General features: G+C 42.1%; 1 protein-coding gene across 1 annotated transcript in view; it reads left to right on the forward strand.

The window, feature by feature from the left end:
* The window catches only part of UNC13C (unc-13 homolog C), a 507,695-nt gene that overhangs the window by 160,124 nt on the left and 328,008 nt on the right, over nucleotides 1–19,563 (forward strand). The window contains exons 12-13 of the mRNA XM_063449078.1: nucleotides 4,652–4,821; nucleotides 18,199–18,314. Of these exons, the coding sequence (XP_063305148.1) occupies nucleotides 4,652–4,821; nucleotides 18,199–18,314 (286 nt within the window). The remainder of the gene's footprint in view (nucleotides 1–4,651; nucleotides 4,822–18,198; nucleotides 18,315–19,563) is intronic.

The raw sequence follows: 19,563 nt of genomic DNA on the forward strand, positions 1-19,563 counted from the left end.
TGCAATGTAACGGTCCCCGTTAGTCCTGCAAAGTAAAATAGTGCAGTGCTAAGAGTCTGCTTTGTAGCTGACACAGGGGACTCTGGAACATTTCAGATCCAGTTGCCGCAGCTTGACTGGGGTCTCTCCGACCATGCTGCAACTCTCTTCTTCCAGGCAGGTTTTGTTCAATCTGGCTATTTCTCTGCAGCTCTCCTTCTAGGCATTTATCCCAACCTCTGATTGTAATATGATTAGCTCCTGCCTTTATAAAGGTACTTGCAGCACTCAGACCTAGCACTCTTTGACTTTGTCCCATGCTACAGGGACCATGCAGTCAGCCAATGAGGAGTTAGAGGCTTATGAGTGGTATTAAAAGAAGTTTTGAGGGTTAGTGTAGTTAGTAGCAGTATTGGGGGGGTTAGGATCTGCAGTGTGGGTTTAGGGGTAGTCGTGGGAGGTTAGAGGATAAAGTGGGGCCTAGGGGCAGTAGTGGGGGGTTAACATCTGTAGTGGAGGAGGTTTGAGGCTTATGTTGTGGGTAAGGGGATGTAGTGGGGTAAATAAGGGGCTGAGTGTGATTAAAAATGTGTTTCCACCCTCCCTGAGGCTTTCCTTGGGCCATGGAGGGGGAATCCTGATCCCTGATGGTACTGACCCTGGTGTTCCTGGACCTAGTCAGCGCTGGGATATGTATTTGATGGTCCTTCCCAGCACCGGGAAATGTATCAGAGCATTGCTGCAGTAACAGTAGCAACACTCTAATACAGTAAAAGGAGTGGAGAACTTAGCCTAGCATTTGTTATGCATTCCAGGTTATAAATCTGGTTAGAGCAGTGGTAATGTCACTGCTTCAGAACTTGGAAACTTAGTTTTGATTCCTAGTCAGATCACCTTACCAGTAAGTGTCCTTGGCCAAGACACCTAAGGATAGATCAACCTACCTCAAGTCCTCATAGATTGTTAGCTTGTTTGTGCAGGGCCTTCTTTACATCTAATATTCCCTTTCTATAATTCTAAAGCATTGTGAAATATGTTGGTGATTTATAAATATGATATTGATAATAATAATGATATAGTATGTATAATCCCACTACATTCCACTTCTGTTCTGGTTTTAAGACTGATGTGAAACAATATTCACTGTAAGAACTCTGTAAGAGTAAGTTCCCGCACTCTACAGCTTCCTTTTTAAGTGAAACTAGCAGATTCAGAGGGTGGACAACTGGGCTCTGAGCATGCTGAATACAAAACAAGGGTTATTTCCTGGCTGCAGTAGCAGCACGCAATACCCTGTACAGTACAGATGCTTAAAGGGACACTATATAATGGAAATAGAAAAAGGTCCAGGCACTCCAGAGTACAAAAAAGGCAACTTTTATTGAACCCACTGCCACTCACAACATTTTGACGTGAACGGTCTTTGTCAAGCTCCTAACCCTTAAAGGGACACTATAGTCACCAAAACAACTTTAGCTTAATGAAGCAGTTTTGGTGTGTAGATCATGCCTCTGAAGTTCCACTGCTTAATTCACTGTCATTTCAGAGTTAAATCACTTTTGTTTCTGTCCATGCTGTCCTAGCCACTTCTCCCCTGGCTGTGACTGACACAAACTGCATGAAAAAAAAAAATATGGTTTCATTTTCAACCAGATGTAGCTTACTTTAAAAGTTTGTATCTACTGCTTCTTAATTTGAACTCTAATTACACGCAGGCGGCTCCTGGAAGGTCTAGCCAGGTCTGTTACCAGAGAAGTAGATAATACATTTTAAATAAAATAGACTGTACAATAAAGGAAGTGACTCTTCACAGGAAGTGTTCAGGAAGGCTGTGCAAGTCGCATGCATGGGGGTGGGACTAGGGCTGCATAAACAATATGATTAAACTCCAAAATGGCAGTGAATTGAGCAGTGAGAGTGCAGGGGAATGATCTATACACCAAAACTGCTTCATTAAGCTAAAGTTATGTTGGTGTCTATAATGTCCCTCTAATGTAAGTGGATACCTCCCAACATTTCAAATAGACAAAGAGGAACACTATAATTTTTGTGTGTGAGCGGGGTGTGACCTGGGGCAGGGCTGTTCTGAAAAAATGTAGATGACTTATTAATAACAATTTATGCAATTAAAATGTCATCTATAACAAGAACAATGTATCGTATTTACACAGGCAGATTTAAAGACTATTATTGCTGTGCAGCTCTGATATACACTCAGACACTATAAGAAAATGGAGCTCCTAGAAAAGATAGACATTAGGATAGAAAATAAAGATACAGGGACCTGGGGCAAAATAGAGATTGTCCCTTTCTAAATATGGACACTTGGGAGGTATGTAAGGGATAAGTAGGTTGAGCAATAGGCAAGTGAAATCACACAGAGACCAAGTTGTACGTAAGAATTCACATCACACTTTATTGTATACACAGATATCCAAATTAGTCTTAACTTAAAATGCATCTAATGATTAATAATTGTGCATGCATTCAGCTTAAATGATCAAACAGCTTAAGTATATCGATATCAGCTTAAAATACATCACCATAAGAGAAGTTCATTGTCACTTCGCTGCATAGGACTCAGGGAACTCTGGCAGTCAGGCTGGAGGCGTTTCAAAAAAGTGTTATGCTATTTTTTCTTTAACAAAAAAAAACATAAAGGATTTAACAGATTTGTAGACATTGTAGGTATTATTTATGCGTGCTAATCATTAGCTCATAATTCATATATTTTATAGCCTACTGGGCTTCAAGCATTTTTGGGACTAAAAGCTGTATTGATAAATCCAGAGAATTGGGTCAGTATTTTTGAATGTGTGTATCCCGAGACGTTCTAGTAAATTGCAATGCAAAAGGGAATTATTTTGTGACGAGCTGGGTAAAACCTCTGAATACAGAAATGGAAAAGCTGCCGTAATCTATACACTGTTGGAACGTCCTTTGATACATTGCTTTTTGCTCGGCTTTGCAGGTCCTGTCAGCACTGAATGAGTAAAACAGCTTTGAGATGCATCTCAAGAGCTTATCAAACAGTTTAGTTTAAGCTATCCATCTGCTTGCTATCTTTGATTCCTGTAAAATGATGCATTCCAGAATACAGTGTTTTAATATATTATTTATTATTATACCAATGCTCAATATGGCTACTGCTTGCTTTCCTTCATTTATGCTGTATTTCTTTATCTGTACATTCTGTAAATATAAAATAAAAAGTGGGTTTCCGTGGAATAATTTATTAGGCACCAGTGCAGCCCTGTACCATAGAATAAGGTTAGAAACCAAACCAGTTGATATGAAACAAAATGGCATACGGATAAATGAAAATTTTAACTAAGGGTGGGGAGCATGCATGCTGCTGATTGATTTAACAATCCTCTACATAAACCCATTTTGGTGTCAGTCAGGCAAATATCACAGTCACTATTTATTTTGTTTAAAGGAAAGCAAATAGTCTAGCATTTATTTGAGATAACGAATGCATGCTTGCAAAAAAGCACTGGAGAAACAGCAATATTGAGTACGGATTGCTTGTTAGGGATATCTAAAACATTCTGTAAATTTTGGTAATTTAAACTTGTTATTGATTCAATCGATTGGGTAAAATTTGGAATAAAACATTTTAGGCATTATATGGTATCTCTTCTCTTGCACTATACCAGGCAGAACTTGAAATGTTGCCATGGAAGCTAAAATAACTTTTTTGTTAAGTATGACAAAATTCATTTTTTATGTGCATATAATAAAGAGAAACCAAATTTAATTTTTTAATTGGTCCCACATCCAAGCAACACTATAGCATTAGAAATATAACATGAATTTCTAATACTATAGTGTTGCCCTATCTATTTAGATGACTTCCTTCATTTGCCGCACTGGTCTTGTCTTGGTCCCTCTTGCTCACTGGCTGAGATCATCAGTCATCAGTTGATAATCTCAGCCAATCCAATGCATTTCCATAGGGAAACATTGGGAGACTAGTGCATTTGATATGAAGCAGTCAGGGTGCCTCTAGTGGCCCTTGATGCATTTTGGCCCTCAAAACAGTGTTGCTTTTGTCCCTACTTTTTTTTAAGTTTTAGCATTTTTTATCTTTAAGAACTAAGAGTAGTAAGTTGTTTTTTCTATCCCACTGCAGTTTGAAGGCCTAGAATTGTAGAAAATGGAGTAAAATAAAAAGTAATACATTCTAGAAAACTTTTCTAGAATAATTCAGAGTTACAGAGCCCATAGACATACAAAAGTAAAAAAAAAAACATACCTTAAATATACTACAAAATATAACAGATCACACACACTATATGGAGCTGTATAGCTCTTATGAAGACAAAGCTAGCACCAATCCCAAAAAAATGCCATGAAAAGGTAATTGTATGCCATCCTTGCAACAACTAATTGCTTTTATTTCAGGAGAATTGTTATTAAATCTAGAAATGTGCTCAGGAAGGATGATAGAAGGAACAACGATATCACAAATATAAAAAAATAAAAATGGTAAAGCTAAAGAAATATTTTTTGTTGATTTCAAATTGAATGGCCCATAACTTTTGTGAAGAGTGGGGCTACATGTTAAGTAAAAATCTAAACCGTGTGCATATTTTATTTATCAATTTGGGAAAAATATCTGATTGAATCATCATGTTAACCATGAAATATTTGAATTCCTTCCATGCAGCGAGTGTCACAACTCTACAGACAGAATAAAAGTGAGAGTTTGGGATGAGGATGATGATATTAAATCCAGAGTAAAACAACACTTCAAGAAAGAGTCTGATGACTTCCTTGGACAAACATTTGTGGATGTGCGGACCCTTAGTGGAGAAATGGACGTCTGGTACAATTTAGGTATTTTATCTCTAATTAATTGCACATGAAACAATGATCTCAGCAAGGTGTACATTGTGAAAATGTCAGTAAGCAAGCACGATATGTGAAATATAATGTATGCTTGACCTTCTCAATTCAGAACAATTCTAAGTATAGAACAATACTAAGTGTCGACCTCCTATAGTCACCATTTAAAGGAAACACGCATGTAAAGGTGTTCAGGATATTTTTTTTTTGCAGCAGACAAGTAAGGGTTTGGGGGAGCTCTCAATGATTTCCACAACTTCTCTCCAGATACACCAATGTATAACACAGATGGTATAATTTAGTACTGAGGAATCGGTGTGATTCTGCAGGTTCTGTAAGTTTATTGATGGCCTAAGTTTTTCATATGGTGGTTTTAAACAGGGTTCTCCAAAGTCATCATGGACATGTGGCCAGCCCCAGATTAGTCTCTCTCTCTTTAAGAGCCAGAAGGGGATGTAAGAACTTGCATCTTGTGCAAGTTCTCTATTTTCAGTTTTGTCTTCATAGTAAGAGGGAAAACTAGTAGACTTAGTGTTTTTAGTAGATGTAGTGTTTTTGCAATTGTGCTGAAGCAGACTCAGACAGGGGACCACCTTGTACCAATATCTGCAACAAACATAAATTGTTCTGATGTTTTGAGTCTCCCTTTAAGCTGACCTTTTTTTATTATATAAAGCAGGCATTACAGTCATACTAAATTTGCAATTGCTCTCCTCTAAAGATTTCGATTTTGTTATGTTGCTATTATTTATTTTTGTGTCAGCTGAGATAGCCCATCTGCAAAACTCTGCTGTAGCTACACACCCAGGTAATACCATGAAATATTCATCTGATGGAATTAAGTCTGAAAAAATATATCTAGGTCACTGTTGCAGCAGACGATTCATAGATAAATAATGTAATAGCAAGTTTGTTAAGGCTATGTGTTACTGTGCCGTTTATCAGACCTTCAGTATAACTACGCTGATTGGAGATAAAATGTGGTCACCTCTTATATAACTATACTTAATAGTTCATTACCTTGTTGAGAAAAAATGAGTGTCGAAAGCGAAAGGACATTTCTCATATAAACTAATCTGTTATAAGGAGCAGCAAAGTTCTAATAGTAAATCACTTATTTCTATCTTACACGAACGCTTGTGGATTCTCTAGCACATTAAAGCTAGCTGTGAGCTAGCTATTATATACTTGGAAACTATGATGCCAGGAGAAGAAGAGGACAGGGCCAGCATAGATGGATGGCAGTGGCCCATCCATGTCACCGGTGACACTTGCGGCTATGAAACTGGTTTTGCCGGAATGGCAGTCAAAATAGAACTACTGCAATGGCACATTTGGGGTTTTCATGCGCTGTAAGCCATAATCATCGCACTTATGACAAACCACGGCTTGAACTATCTTGCTTTGCATGTAATGAGTCTATCTCATATATTAGTTTCCCCTTTTACGTTTCATTACTGAAATAAATGAACTTTTGCACGATATTCAAATTTTTCGAGTATCACCTGTATAAACCAATTAAAAAATTAAAAAAATTAATAATGTGCACAAAAAAACAACAACACAATAATGATCATTGTTCAGATAAAGCTATATAAGTGCACCCACCCCAAATATTGGCAAATAATGACTAATTAAATGTGTAAAAAAAATAAATAATTTAATTCTTTATATTTTTATTGTGCGAATGATTACAAATGAGCTTGTATTGCCACAACAGCATGAACAAGCCTTATATCGTCATACATTTTGAAACAATAACATGGCAAGTTATGGAACAGCACGTTTTTAAAATATGACATGGAAGAACAGTTGAAAATAAACATGTGCGGTGAAGGTTTTTATCAGAGGTAGCATAACATATCATAAGGAACACTGCATTTGTTAAAGAAAATAATTAGACATCATAAGACATCATAAACACAATTCTATGTGGGAGGTCGGAGAGAGGATTATATACGCCATATCATATCAAGTTAATGTCTGAGGCTCCAGTAAAGTACACAATAGATAAGCGTGTGTTATTAAGAGACAGCCCCAGATATGCATTGCCTAGTGCATAATCACATTTTCAACAGACAATTAAACTGAAGGATTAGATGTGGCTATGAGCGATCTGCTGTGTTATCCCAAACCATCTCAGCCAATGCCCGTGAATGGGAGGCCTGTGCCCTCCAGAAGCAGGAGTTCCTCAAACAGTGGAGGGGATCCCCACCGGCTACCAGTGCAGATACGCCTCGGTGTTGCGCCTCTGTGGTCTTTGCCATCAGGAACCGGGCTTCCGGGCATGCTTGTTGCACGCAGTTTGCCCTGCTGAGGTCCGTCCAGCACGGAATACGCTTGTAGACATCACCCCCTCTGGAGCTCAGAGTGTGGGGGCAGCGGCGGTACCTGCCAGTCGGTTGAGGGCAATGCTGTGTTGGCGATCAACCTCCAGCATAAGCAGACCCACGTGCATAGGGGCATAAGGTATTCGTTTGTTGGCGCATGCCACACAATGCCTGCCATCTTGTTGAGTAGGCTTCAGTGGTCTAGCAAGCGTGTGATCAGAAAGGTCCTTGTGAGCAAACCTTGGGGCACACCAGTGGGGACTAGGATAACCCCCGCCGGTCCAAAGGGGACGGACCAAAAGAGACTGGAACCAAATCTTGGCTGAGGATCGGCCACGTCCTCCGCTTTCACTCTGCCTCTTAGGCCCCAAGACAGTCTGGCTAGGTCAGCATTGGCATAGACTCTCACAACTTAGGCCACATACTCAGCAGGTATTCCTCTAGTAGTTAGAGTTCTGTCCGGCTAAAGAGAGGGTAACTTTGTCGGCAAATCAGCTGTATTACAAGCTAAATCTGAGGAGCCTCAGCCATGTGCAACCAACTTGGTTGGCTGCCAGGTCCCGCCCCTAATTAAAAAGTTTGTTTTTTGAAAGTCTTTATTTTGTTCATGCAAGTGATTAACAAGTATGTTTGCTTTGCCACAACAGCTGGAGCAATCCGGACGGTATACATAGAAAAACAACTTTATGGCATTGAAAGCATTGCACATTTTTTAGATTAGGTAATCAGGATAAACATATATGGCTTAACATTGTGTGGTGCGTGGTTGTAGCTTAGATGATTTAGTGATTAATCATACATGGCAGACTTCAATTCACGATACATCCTAGCTATCAACTATGTTGTCTTCTCAGAACTTATATGAGGGCTAGATCGGTATAGGACCGTGTGTGGTAGTAGACAGAAGATGAAATAATAACATTTTTAGAGATTAACAATACACGTGTGCTATAAGTGCAGCTGACAGCATATGCAACTCGTATATGTTAGTGTCACTAGGCAAGCTGTAGGTGTGTAAAGAGTGATAAGGTGATAGTCTGCGAGATGCGTGTTGGGAGGTATGTGGACATATGTTTAATGCTCGCTAGTTAATTAACCGCTGGGACACAGGTTAGTTATGACGGTATGGTATAGCATTAGGGTGAGATGGTGTCCATCATTAGCATGGAGGACTCAGAGTTTAGTTGCTTAGTCCTCTGTCCTCAGAGTCTCTGGCTCAGCAAAGCCCCAGGCTCGGGAAGCTCCCAGGGCACATGATGAGGCAAGCGGTACCTCTATTTTCCTCCCTGGGGGCCTCAATGCTTGATGAGTGTCCCGTTTGTTAGAGTGGCTGCTCGGATCGCTCCGGTTGACCTCCGCCTGATCTGGAGGGCGAGAGGTAGGTCGGTAGTAAAAGCTCTTGTGCTGGTGTTTTCTGCTGCTTTGTACTACATCGCTTGGTGGGTTGTAGTGTGGCAGTGCCTTGCCCAGCGTGTACCTGGGCTCTAGGGCTTTTTGGCTTGTGGGGAGCCTTCCGGATGTTTGGGTGGCGGAGCGGGTGCACCCATGTGTGGATCCCATGCCCGTGGTGGGTCTTATGAACAGCATCTGGTGCGTGCTCCTGCTTTACTTGTGGGGCTTGGGATGAAGGTTTGCGCTGTAGTTGCCTCCAGAAGGCCCTGCAGATTTGATCAAACCGGGCTTCAAAGCGCTGTCTCCATTGCTGGAGCCCTGGGTCCTCTGTAGCGTGTTCAGGATATACCATGCGGCTTGCCGTCCTACTTTAGCTTATCCTGTGGCAGGTGAGTATGAGTCTCCAGCGGGGGCTGGGATATCCCCCACCGGTCCATGGGGGGTAGCAGGGGAACAGAAGAGCTGCAATGCGGTGCTAACCCTGCGTCGGGAGATCGGCTGCCTCACCCGGCAATCAGGTTGTTGCCCAAGCAAGTCCTTAAATGTAGATCCCGGCAAACCGGCATATATTGATTCGTGTGTGGTATCAAACTGTTCAGTTTAGCTTCGCTTGCCCGCTGGTAGCCCATTTCATTGCATTTCTGGGCTAGGTTGTCCCTTTTAGTCAATTTAATGATTGTGCAGAGCAGGAGCTGTGCTTGCATGCATCTGCCCAGCTCTGCGTTCAGGCCCTGCCCCCCCAATTAAAACGTTTTTATGAAAAAGAAAAAGAAAAGAACAGTTTTACTCATTTTGTCACAGTAGCACATTATATGTTTTTATTATTATTTTATCAGAGTCCATACAGATGTTTAAACCGCTATTAGATGCATACTTGCAAAAACAGAATATTCAAGGATATCATTTTTCAATGTAGGGTAATAACTGCTTGATCCAAGGATAAATCTGACTGCCATGCTGGGGTCAAGAAGGACTTTTTTCCTAGTTTTTTGCAGAATTGGAAGTGCTTCAAACTGGGTTTTTTTGCCTTCTTTTGGATCAACAGCAAAAATAAATGTGAGGAAGGCTGAACTTGATGGACGCAAGTCTTTTTTTAGCTATGTAACTATGTAACTATGTAACTACATTTGCTGTCTTAGCTTTTGATGGTTAATAAGGTACATTAATGTGACACTGTCACTAAATGTACTCTCCGATCCCAGCCTTTGTGTGGCTCCCCCTAACCCACCAATTATATTTATTGGATCAGCTCCAGTGCTACTTATTTCTATTCATGTTGTGCCTGTCCTGCCAGGTCTTCATTCACTGCAATGCAGTGATGCAAGCTAGAAGTAACCAGAAATTTCTATAGGGTGTGCGAATCAACGCTCATGGTAGTGACTCAATGATGGAATCTTACTCAGCACATTTTATTGTGGTGTGCACCAGATAATTATTTACCTTTGTTATTATATAATATTATGTACTTTAAATATGTATTAATGGAACATTCCAATGTTGCCAAAAGTGCCCTAATGCTCTTTGCAGAGTAAGTAGCCAAACTGTTTAAGAAAGGCATGAAGCTTACCTGGATCATGCTGGGCAATAACAGATGCCTCTCCTGCAAGGAACTGCTGATAGTTCCACTGACCTAAGTCCTGTTGCACATGGTTGGCTCATTGAAAGTGTCTGCTGAGTGCTGTCCTTTAATGAGTGCATGGTAGGGCCTAGCTCAGTGGCAGGTGCTTCTGACAGGAGTTGAGGTAGCAGTGGCAGCCCGGCGGGACTCAAGTAAGTTGTCAGACAGTTTGATTACTTACTCTGGGAGTGTGCCCAGGTGCTACTAGCACCATACCCACTACATATGTCTGTGGTGGTTATGGTGTTTGGAGTGCTCCTTTAAAAAGCCGCATTTGTGTTTGGTGACAGTGTGTTCATTGTGTGTGTGTGTTGGCAGAGTGACGTTGCATTGTTTAGGTGTAGTGTGGTTTTAGTGTTGTAACTCTGTGTGTGTGTCTCAACTGTGTATGGGTGGCTGCATGTGTGTGTGTGGGGGGGGTGACAGTATGTGTGTGGAGTGTGGAATGTGTGAGTATGGGGCAGCTATGTGTCAGTAAGTGAGTCAATGTCAGGTCCATAGTTTTCCAGTGTGCCAAAGTCCGGTCCCTGGTGACCCTGTGGGGCCTGTAATAAAGCTGAATATTAAGTTCGGTACCAACAGCAGGTACAGATCACTGTAAATCAGGCTTCCTCAAACTCCGGCCCTCCAGATGTTGCTGAACTACAACTCCCATGATTCTCAGCCTATCTATTTCATTCATGGAATCATGGGAGTTGTAGTTCAGTAACATCTGGAGAGCCGGAGTTTGGGGAAGCCTGCTGTAAATGCTCTTTCCAGTCTGTGTTCACAAAGGAGCATTTAAAGTGATCTGCATCTGTCCAAGGTGCAGACCACAAGCCCCCTCGTAGGAATGAGGGAGCATTGCATGACAACCTGTAGATTGTCAGAGCATGATTATTACTGCGTATGTACCTTATGTCCCTGCTGCTCCTATTAGAGAAGATTTGGTAAAATTCATCAGAACCGAGGATCACGCTGGAATAAAAGTAATTGTAATATATTTTACCATTTTTTTTTTAAACTTGGTGTTCCTTTAATGTGGGTATAATGTTTAAAAAAATGCCACTGCTCTCATTGCAGTTAACTAATAAACATACAGTAACATTATAATAAATTCTAAAGATGCTTTTTATGTGAGTTTCGTATCTTAACCACTCTTGTATTCAGAGGTACAAGCTTATCTCTTGCTGTGCACCGTAAATCAGAACTCAATTATCCTTGCATACTTCCACCCAGCTGCCTAGACTATGAAATCTGTTCCTCAAAGCAAAGCAGATTCTTCTACACTTACGCCTCAAAAGGCATATTCATTCAAAGTCTGTTACCATCAGTAAAACAAAATATTCTTCTGTGTTTGGCAGTTTACTATTTGGACAGGATTCAGCATGACTGGATTTTTACTTTAGGCATACTTAAAACTAGACTAATAAAACTTTGAAACCTAATGACAGAGCATTAATCATCCCAAGGCGGTAGCTTATTGTACTTAACCCCTTCATTAATGACAAGAGGCTAGGCAAATTATTTAATATAGTAAGACAGTCTTGGCAAACCATCTGTTGGGTTAATGGCAATCAACGGATTGAACGTTATGCATTTTCATTCTTGTAGTTCTTGTACTGCCTCTAATGCTCACTGCTCTATTTTGAATTTATAATAGTGGAAGAAAAAAGGCCATCAAAAGATCATGTTATATTTTATGACCCACATAAATGTTTATTATAATGGTTCTCACTTAATATACCATTTTGGCTCCAATATTTCAACAAAGAACAAGAAAGCAGTAGGGAGTCTGGGACACACGATAATATACACAATATAAAGTTTCCATGTAGTATTAATATCCATGCCCTTCGGAATATCTTGCATACAACTAGTAATGTTAAAATGTATTTACTAAAAAACAAATGTTCTGAAATCTGAAATGTTCTAAATCCAAAGCACAGAACTTTTTGTAGGTGTCTGCACACAAAGAATAATTCACTGAAGTGAGATTAGCCAGGAATTTAATGCAAATTTCAAATGTAACCCCCCCCCCCCCCAAATAAAACGTCAAACAGAACACAGAAGTGACTTTGAATTGACAATTTTTCCAAATTGACTATTTTAAACTTGAAATTAACTTTGAAATACCATCAATGCTCACTTTATTAAATAACCTAGTTTGTAATTGAGTTTAAAAATACTGTGCTACTGTACCCCCCAGACGGCCATTGGGGGTGCTTCTGGAATCGTAACGGACTTTTGGTCTGTTATCTGACGCTGGACGTCCTCACGCTAAAGGGGGGAGGAAGAGGGATCAGTAGTGCCAGTAATACAGCTTTGTATTCCTGGCACTACAGTATCCCTTTAAGTAATAAGGGTAGTCGGGGTGAAGGCTTATGCCTTAGGTAAAAGTGTTGGTTAACATTTTTGGTAACAGTATGTTTGTTAAACTAAGCATTTTAGTTTAAGAGATATGTCTGGGTTAAGAGTAATAGAGGGTTAAGGGATATATCTGGAGTTAGGGAAGTATGGAAAGGGATATGCCAGGTGTAAGGTTATTCGGGGTTAAGAGATATATCGGAGGTAAAGATGATAGGGTATGATTGTCCTATATCTGGGTTAAGACTAGTAGGTGTTAATTGATATGTCTGAGGTTGTATTTTTCATAATTACACAATGGCACTGTTTTATGTTGAATAAATACATATTTTCCTATTTATATATTTTTATGCTTATTGGTTTATTGGTTATACTTGCCATTGCATTATCTTAATTCTTTATTCCTGCCAATGTAAAAAAAAAAAAATTAATTTAAAAGTTGTTTTCAGTTTTGACAAAATCCATCAGTCAGTTGCATAACTGCATACCTATGAAAAGTTACATACTTACCCAATTGTTCCAAGTGTACACAACATCAAAAACCACTGCATGTCAGACACATAATACCATAACCCATTAAGAAATTGGAATTTTAATCAGGTTTTGATACACATTCACCACCTTGGAATTCTGTCATATCACTATAAGATCATGAGTTTATTAATAAAACTGGACATTTTATAAAAATGAAGCATGGACTGCAAATTATTTCCCATTTTTTTCCAGCTAAGCTATTTGGTCTTAAAATGTACAATTCTCTTGTCGGTTCTTCACAATTCCATTTTAATAAACCACTAAGTATAGGATAAACCCAAAAGCAAATACATGCATTCTTATCTTTTTAAATATTAATGTCCTACTCTTTTTCTTACTGGTGTGAAGTAATTTCTGTACTAGAACAGAATTTATTTTCTGATAGAAATTATACTGTGAAATACACCAACCTAGTAAAATGACAACTCATTTATAGAAGAGATAAAAAAAATACAAATGTGTGCTCAGTTTCAGCTGAAGCAGAGCTGCTATAGAACAAACTTTTGCATCCTACATAGAACAAAGATTTTTCCACTCAGAGCCAGATTAACATAGGGGCTATTGGAGCAGCAGCTCCAGGCACATGCTTCAAAATTAGTGATGTCGCGAACATAAAATTTTCCGTTCGCGAATGGCGAATGCGAACTTCCGCAAATGTTCGCGAATGGGTGAACCGGGCGAACCGCCATAGACTTCAATAGGCAGGCTAATTTTAAAACCCACAGGGACTCTTTCTGGTCACAATAGTGATGGAAAAGTTGTTTCAAGGGGACTAACACCTGGACTGTGGCATGCCGGAAGGGGATCCATGGCAAAACTCCCAAGGAAAATTACATAGTTGATGCAGAGTCTGGTTTTAATCCATAAAGGGCATAAATCACCTAACATTCCTAAATTGTTTGGAATAACGTGCTTTAAAACATCAGGTATGATGTTGTATCGATCAGGTAGTGTAAGGGTTACGCCCGCTTCACAGTGACAGACCAAACTCCCCGTTTAACACACCGCAAACAGTCCATTTGCACAACCGCAAACTCCCCATTTGCACATGGTTGGATACCAAGCTAGCCATGTCCCGTTCCTTGTCCTCACTGATTGAGGACATTGAAGGTCTCTTCCTCCACCCAGCCACATACAACACCAAGGGTCCCTGAAAGGTGACAACAAGCCCCCTGTATTTTTTTTTCAAAATGTACACTACTGTTGCACCAGATATGAGTTGCACTAGTGTGACACTGTGCCCTGGCAGGCCCTGAAACGCACACGTGTGAAGGAAACTGACTGCTATTATATTACAGTCAAAAAAGTTTTTTTTTTTTTTAAATGCAAGCTATTGTGACACCAGATATGAGTGGTGGCACTGGGCAAGTGGGCACAGTATATGCTGTGAGCCTGACACACACGCTGGCAGGCAGGCAACTGCAATTAGATGTTCTAGCCCTAAAACGGGCTTTTTGGGGTGCTGTCCTTACAGCAGAGATCAGATGAGTCCTTCAGGACTGTAGTGGACACTGAATACACTAGCCTAGCTATCGATTTCCCTATAAAATCAGCAGCAGCTACACTGTCCCTCCTCTCACTAAGAATGCAGCTTCTGGGGGGCGGGGCCTATGTGTCATGGAGGAAAGACGCACTTCGTGTGAGCTCCCTCAATATCTCACTTTAAGCAGCTATCAACAAGCGAATTTCACCACAGAAGGGGATGACCCAGCAATGTTGCTCCTACCTGACCGACCCGACATGCTTAATAGCGGTCAGTAGCTCGACAGAGTCTTACTTACCTCCGCGTGGCAAGTGTGGCCTGGTGCTCACCGGGCGGGAGAGGCGGCCGATCTCCCGATCCTGGGATGCCCAGGAGCAGCTACTTCCCGGCAGGAGCTCCGTTACCCCCCCCCCTCGGACCGGTGGGGGTTATCCCGGTCCACCCCTGAGAGGCTGTCTGGAGCTAATGGACGCACAGAGCACAGCCGCCCAGGCTGACATACTCATCTGCGACTCTCCCAATATGGCGGCAGCCACTTGTCTTCCTGGTACCAGCAAAGCATGGCAGGATATTGAGTCTAAGCTGGATATACTCTTTAATCAATTTTGGAAGCAAATAACAAGCAGGAAGCCCCAACAAGCTCCACCACAGCCCCAACAAGCTCCACCACAGCTAAGCAAAGCAGTCCCTATTAAAATCCACCAACACAAAAGGCGTCAAAGACGGGACCGGAGGCACAAACAGAAATGCAGAGCCCCACGTCAAGCACTCACCTCCACCTTAAGCCACCACAATCCCGCACCGGACGTGAAGCACCACCGGGACAGATCCGACCACCCGATAAAACAAGCTTCCACCACCTCAAGCCGCGAACCCGGCACTCAGCCAGAGACTTGCCTTTGTTGTTCCAGGTATCAGGGACTCCCAGGGTCTGCACCTGGCGCCCAGAAGGGATCGGATGAGCACAAGCAGTAAACAGCAGCCTGCCAAGCATGTCCCACTATAGCCGATCCTCCACACCATGCCTTTGATCACCTGAACTGCTCTCTGCACATTAACTAATCCTAAAGTAGCAAGCATTTAAACATGTCATTATTTCACCTCCTAAAGAGTTTATTGTCGTAGTCCCTTACATGCCTTTACCTTAACCGTTCATGTATTATGTTATTCACTAGTCTCATCTCATGGGGCGACTCACACTTGATTTATAACTAGTGGTGGAGCTGCTGATATAAATACACAGTTGATAACGTGCAACAGAGGCGGCTCCAGACTTTATGAGGCCTTAGGCGAAACTCAAACATGAGGCCCCACTAACAAAAAAGTGTCAAATATACACATTGATGCACAGTTTACCTGTGTATGTGCCTGAGAGTGTGTCTGACAGAGAGTATCCTTGTGTGTGAGAATGTATGTCTCTGTGAGCATGTTTGTGTTTTTGTCTGAGACTGAAGTGTGTTGTGTGTATGGCAGGTGATGGTGTGAGGGGGTGATGGTGAGAGTGAGCGGGGGTGATGTGGGAAGGAGAGGGGTTGATCTGAGAGTGAGGGGGGGTTGATGTGAGAGTGAGGGGGGGTTGATGTGAGAGTGAGGGGGGTTGATGTGAGAGTGAGGGGGGGTGATGTGAGAGTGAGGGGGGGTGATGTGAGAGTGAGGGGGTGATGTGAGAGGGAGGGGGTGATGTGAGAGTGAGGGGGGGTTATGTGAGAGTGAGGGGGGTGATGTGAGAGTGAGGGGGGTGATGTGAGAGTGAGGGGGGGTGATGTGAGAGTGAGAGTGAGGGGGGTGATGTGAGAGTGAGAGTGAGGGGGGTGATGTGAGAGTGAGGGGGTGATGTGATGTGAGAAGGAGGGGGTTGATGGTGAGGGTTGTGAGGGGGTGAGGCTGAGGGTAGTGAGGGGGTGAGGCTTTGGGTGGTGGGGGGTGCTGAGGCTGGTGGGGTGGTGAGGCTGAGGGTAGTGAGGGGGTGAGGCTGAGGGTAGTGAGGGGGTGAGGCTGAGGGTGGTGGGGAGGGTGGTAAGGCTGAGGGTATTGGGGAGGCTGAGGGTGGTGGGGGTGGTGAGGCTGAGGGTGGTGGGGGGTGCTGAGACTGAGGGTTGTGGGGTGCTGGGGGTGGTGGTGAGGCTGAGGGTGGGGGAGGGTGGTGAGGCTGAAGGTGTTGGGGAGGGTGGTGAGGCTGAATATGGTAGGGAGGCTGAGGGTGGTGAGGCTGAGGGTGGTGGGAAGGGTGGTGAGGCTGAGGGTGGTGAGGCTGAGGGTGGTGGGGAGGGTGGTGAGGCTGGCTGAGGGTGGTAGGGACGGTGCTGGGGAGGGTGGTAGGGAGGCTGAGTGTGGTGGGGGTGAGAGAGTCTACCTTTAGTCCCTGGTGGTCCAGTGGGCTCCCTGGTGGTCCAGTGGCCACTGCTCCCAGTCTGCAGCTCCGCAGAGCTGCAGACATGTAATCTCGCGAGACCATCAGAGCGTTGCCGTGTAACCCGCGGCAACGCTCTGATTGGCCGGTTTTCGCGAGACACATGGTCTGCAGCTCTGCTCACTGCGGAGCTGCAGACCGGTGTCTGTGGAGGCTGGCCAGGCAGCCAGGAGGGGCCTCGCACCCGGCGGCATACCGGGCAAGCCGCCGGGCCCCCTCCTGGGGTCAGGTCCACGGTCAGTGACCGAGGACCTGACACAATCTGCCCACAGGCGGTTTAGATGGCCGGGAGGCCCCAGCCAGCGCGAGGCCTTAGGCGGCCGCCTAAACCGCCTAATTAGAGAGCCGCTTCTGATGTTCAAGCTACACCCTAAACATGACAGCCATCTTTCACAACAATGTACTGCTATATACTCATACCCTCAGTGCAACTAGCCATGATATACGCACGTTCAGCCTAGCATGCTCAAATATAACACACTTCTGTCTAAAAAAAAAAAAAAAAGAATGCAGCTTCAGAATTTATCTAAATTGTATGCTGTCTAGGAGGTGGGAGGGTCTGGGAGGGAGGGTCTGCTGCTGATTGGCTGGAATGTGTCTGCTGACTGTGTGACGAATAGGGGGCGGACTGAACATTGCATATGTTCGCCATCCGTGGCGAACGCGAACAAGCTATGTTCGCCAGGAACTATTCGCCAGCGAACCGTTCGGTACATCGCTATTCAAAATAGCCTCATTCTTCAAATTTTTATTTTTAATACTTCTATAATAAAGACTTCTGCCACTAGATTTGCACTCTACTTTTATAAAACTGTTTTTTGTTTTTTTTAATTTTTAATTGACTACCAGTAATGATTCTGTATTGTGTATGTAGACTGGTTTTCATGTTGTGTGCACAGACTCAAAGCAAGATATGTGACATTACCATCAGATTTGAGCTTGGAGTGTCCAAAGATAATGTAGAACAGCAGTATGTTTGATATATGTCACACATGTAATCCATGACTACGATGACAATGGAAATATAAATGCCACATTTCTCATTTTGCCCATCCAATTTTTCTGCATTAGATCTATTAAGCCCCAAACACAACACTGTCTGTATTGCAGGTTTAGAAAGCTTGATTATATGAGGCTTACCTAATGCAAAGCAATAAACAAATGATTGGCATCTGTTCTCCCCTATTGAATATTGCTACTTGAGGTTCTAAAAGGTAAAAGATAAAATTTTTGCTATTTCTTTTTTACTTTCCAGAGAAACGGACAGATAAATCTGCTGTCTCAGGTGCAATAAGGATGAAAATAAATGTTGAAATTAAAGGAGAAGAGAACGTGCCTCCGTACCACATACAGTATACATGTTTGCATGAGGTAAGATGTTGTACAGATATTTACAGGTAAATGTACCATTCTTGCACACGAATAATGAGATTGACATTAAAAAGGCATTTTGTGGAGTTTTTATGGGCATATGTTGAATCTGCTATGTATTGTTAAAGTACAATACTATTGTATATATCTCATATTAAACACATGGTTTGCTAATAAATGGTTGGCTACAGGACAGAAATGTCCATGTTTCTTTCTTGATAAAGCACTCTGCAAATAAGTAAGTTCATTATTTTTCTTGAAAAATGTTTTTGTTGTTAAATTAAGGTATACTATTGCATATTGGTAACCTATTATTTTAATTAAAGTATAGTTTACAATAAAAGACTACAGGTAATATTAACTGTTTTTGTAAAATTTTATAAAGCATATATGTAAGTAAATACCATTTCATGACTTACCTTTCCTTTGTTTCAGCCAGGAACATTGCTAGGTTATAAAATTACTTGGGGACCCAGGCCAAAGCAAAATTTAGTGCACCACCCCTCTTTTTTCCCTCTATACCAGTGCCATTTTGTCTGTCCTCCTTAATATGAAACTGGTTGGGGAGCTGAAGAGAGTTTAGTAGGGGGCCTTGGGGGACTCTAACCTATGCTCACTTAAGGTTTAAGACATAAGACTCTGGATTGACTTGGGCTAGTATTTTGGCTGTCACTAGACATACAAGCCAAAGACCACACACTCTCCTGGGCCTAGCAGGAGATATGGCTCCACAACCCCTCGCAGCTCCTTAGAGATTTCTACCCCAAGCTATGCACCATTAATATACATATAACATTTTAACTATATTATTTTCTGTTCGCATTGTATAACACTCTACATGAAATGCTCTGTAACTTTTGTTATTGATACCAAAACCGAACAGAACCATAAATAAAGATTGTCCAAAAAAAAAAAAAAATGAATGCACCAGAACCTCGTCTCTAGCCCCACTTCTGAATCCCCTTAGAAACAAAACACCAAGACATAGAGACACACATAAAGACAGGAACATAGAAATATACAGACACAATTGTTCACGGACAGAAGCACATTATGTGCAAAAACGTACATACAGACACATTCATACAAGTCACATGTACAAACACTTACCCAATGACAGAAACAGATACATATACAAAGAGAAAACATCAATACAGGCAGACACAAGGATATGCATACCCACACTCAGGCACATAGTCGTACCTACAGAAACACTCATGCAGACAGAAACTCATATTCACAGAGACAT

The sequence above is a fragment of the Pelobates fuscus genome, chromosome 3 (genome assembly GCF_036172605.1).
Source record: "Pelobates fuscus isolate aPelFus1 chromosome 3, aPelFus1.pri, whole genome shotgun sequence".
NCBI lineage: Eukaryota > Metazoa > Chordata > Amphibia > Anura > Pelobatidae > Pelobates > Pelobates fuscus.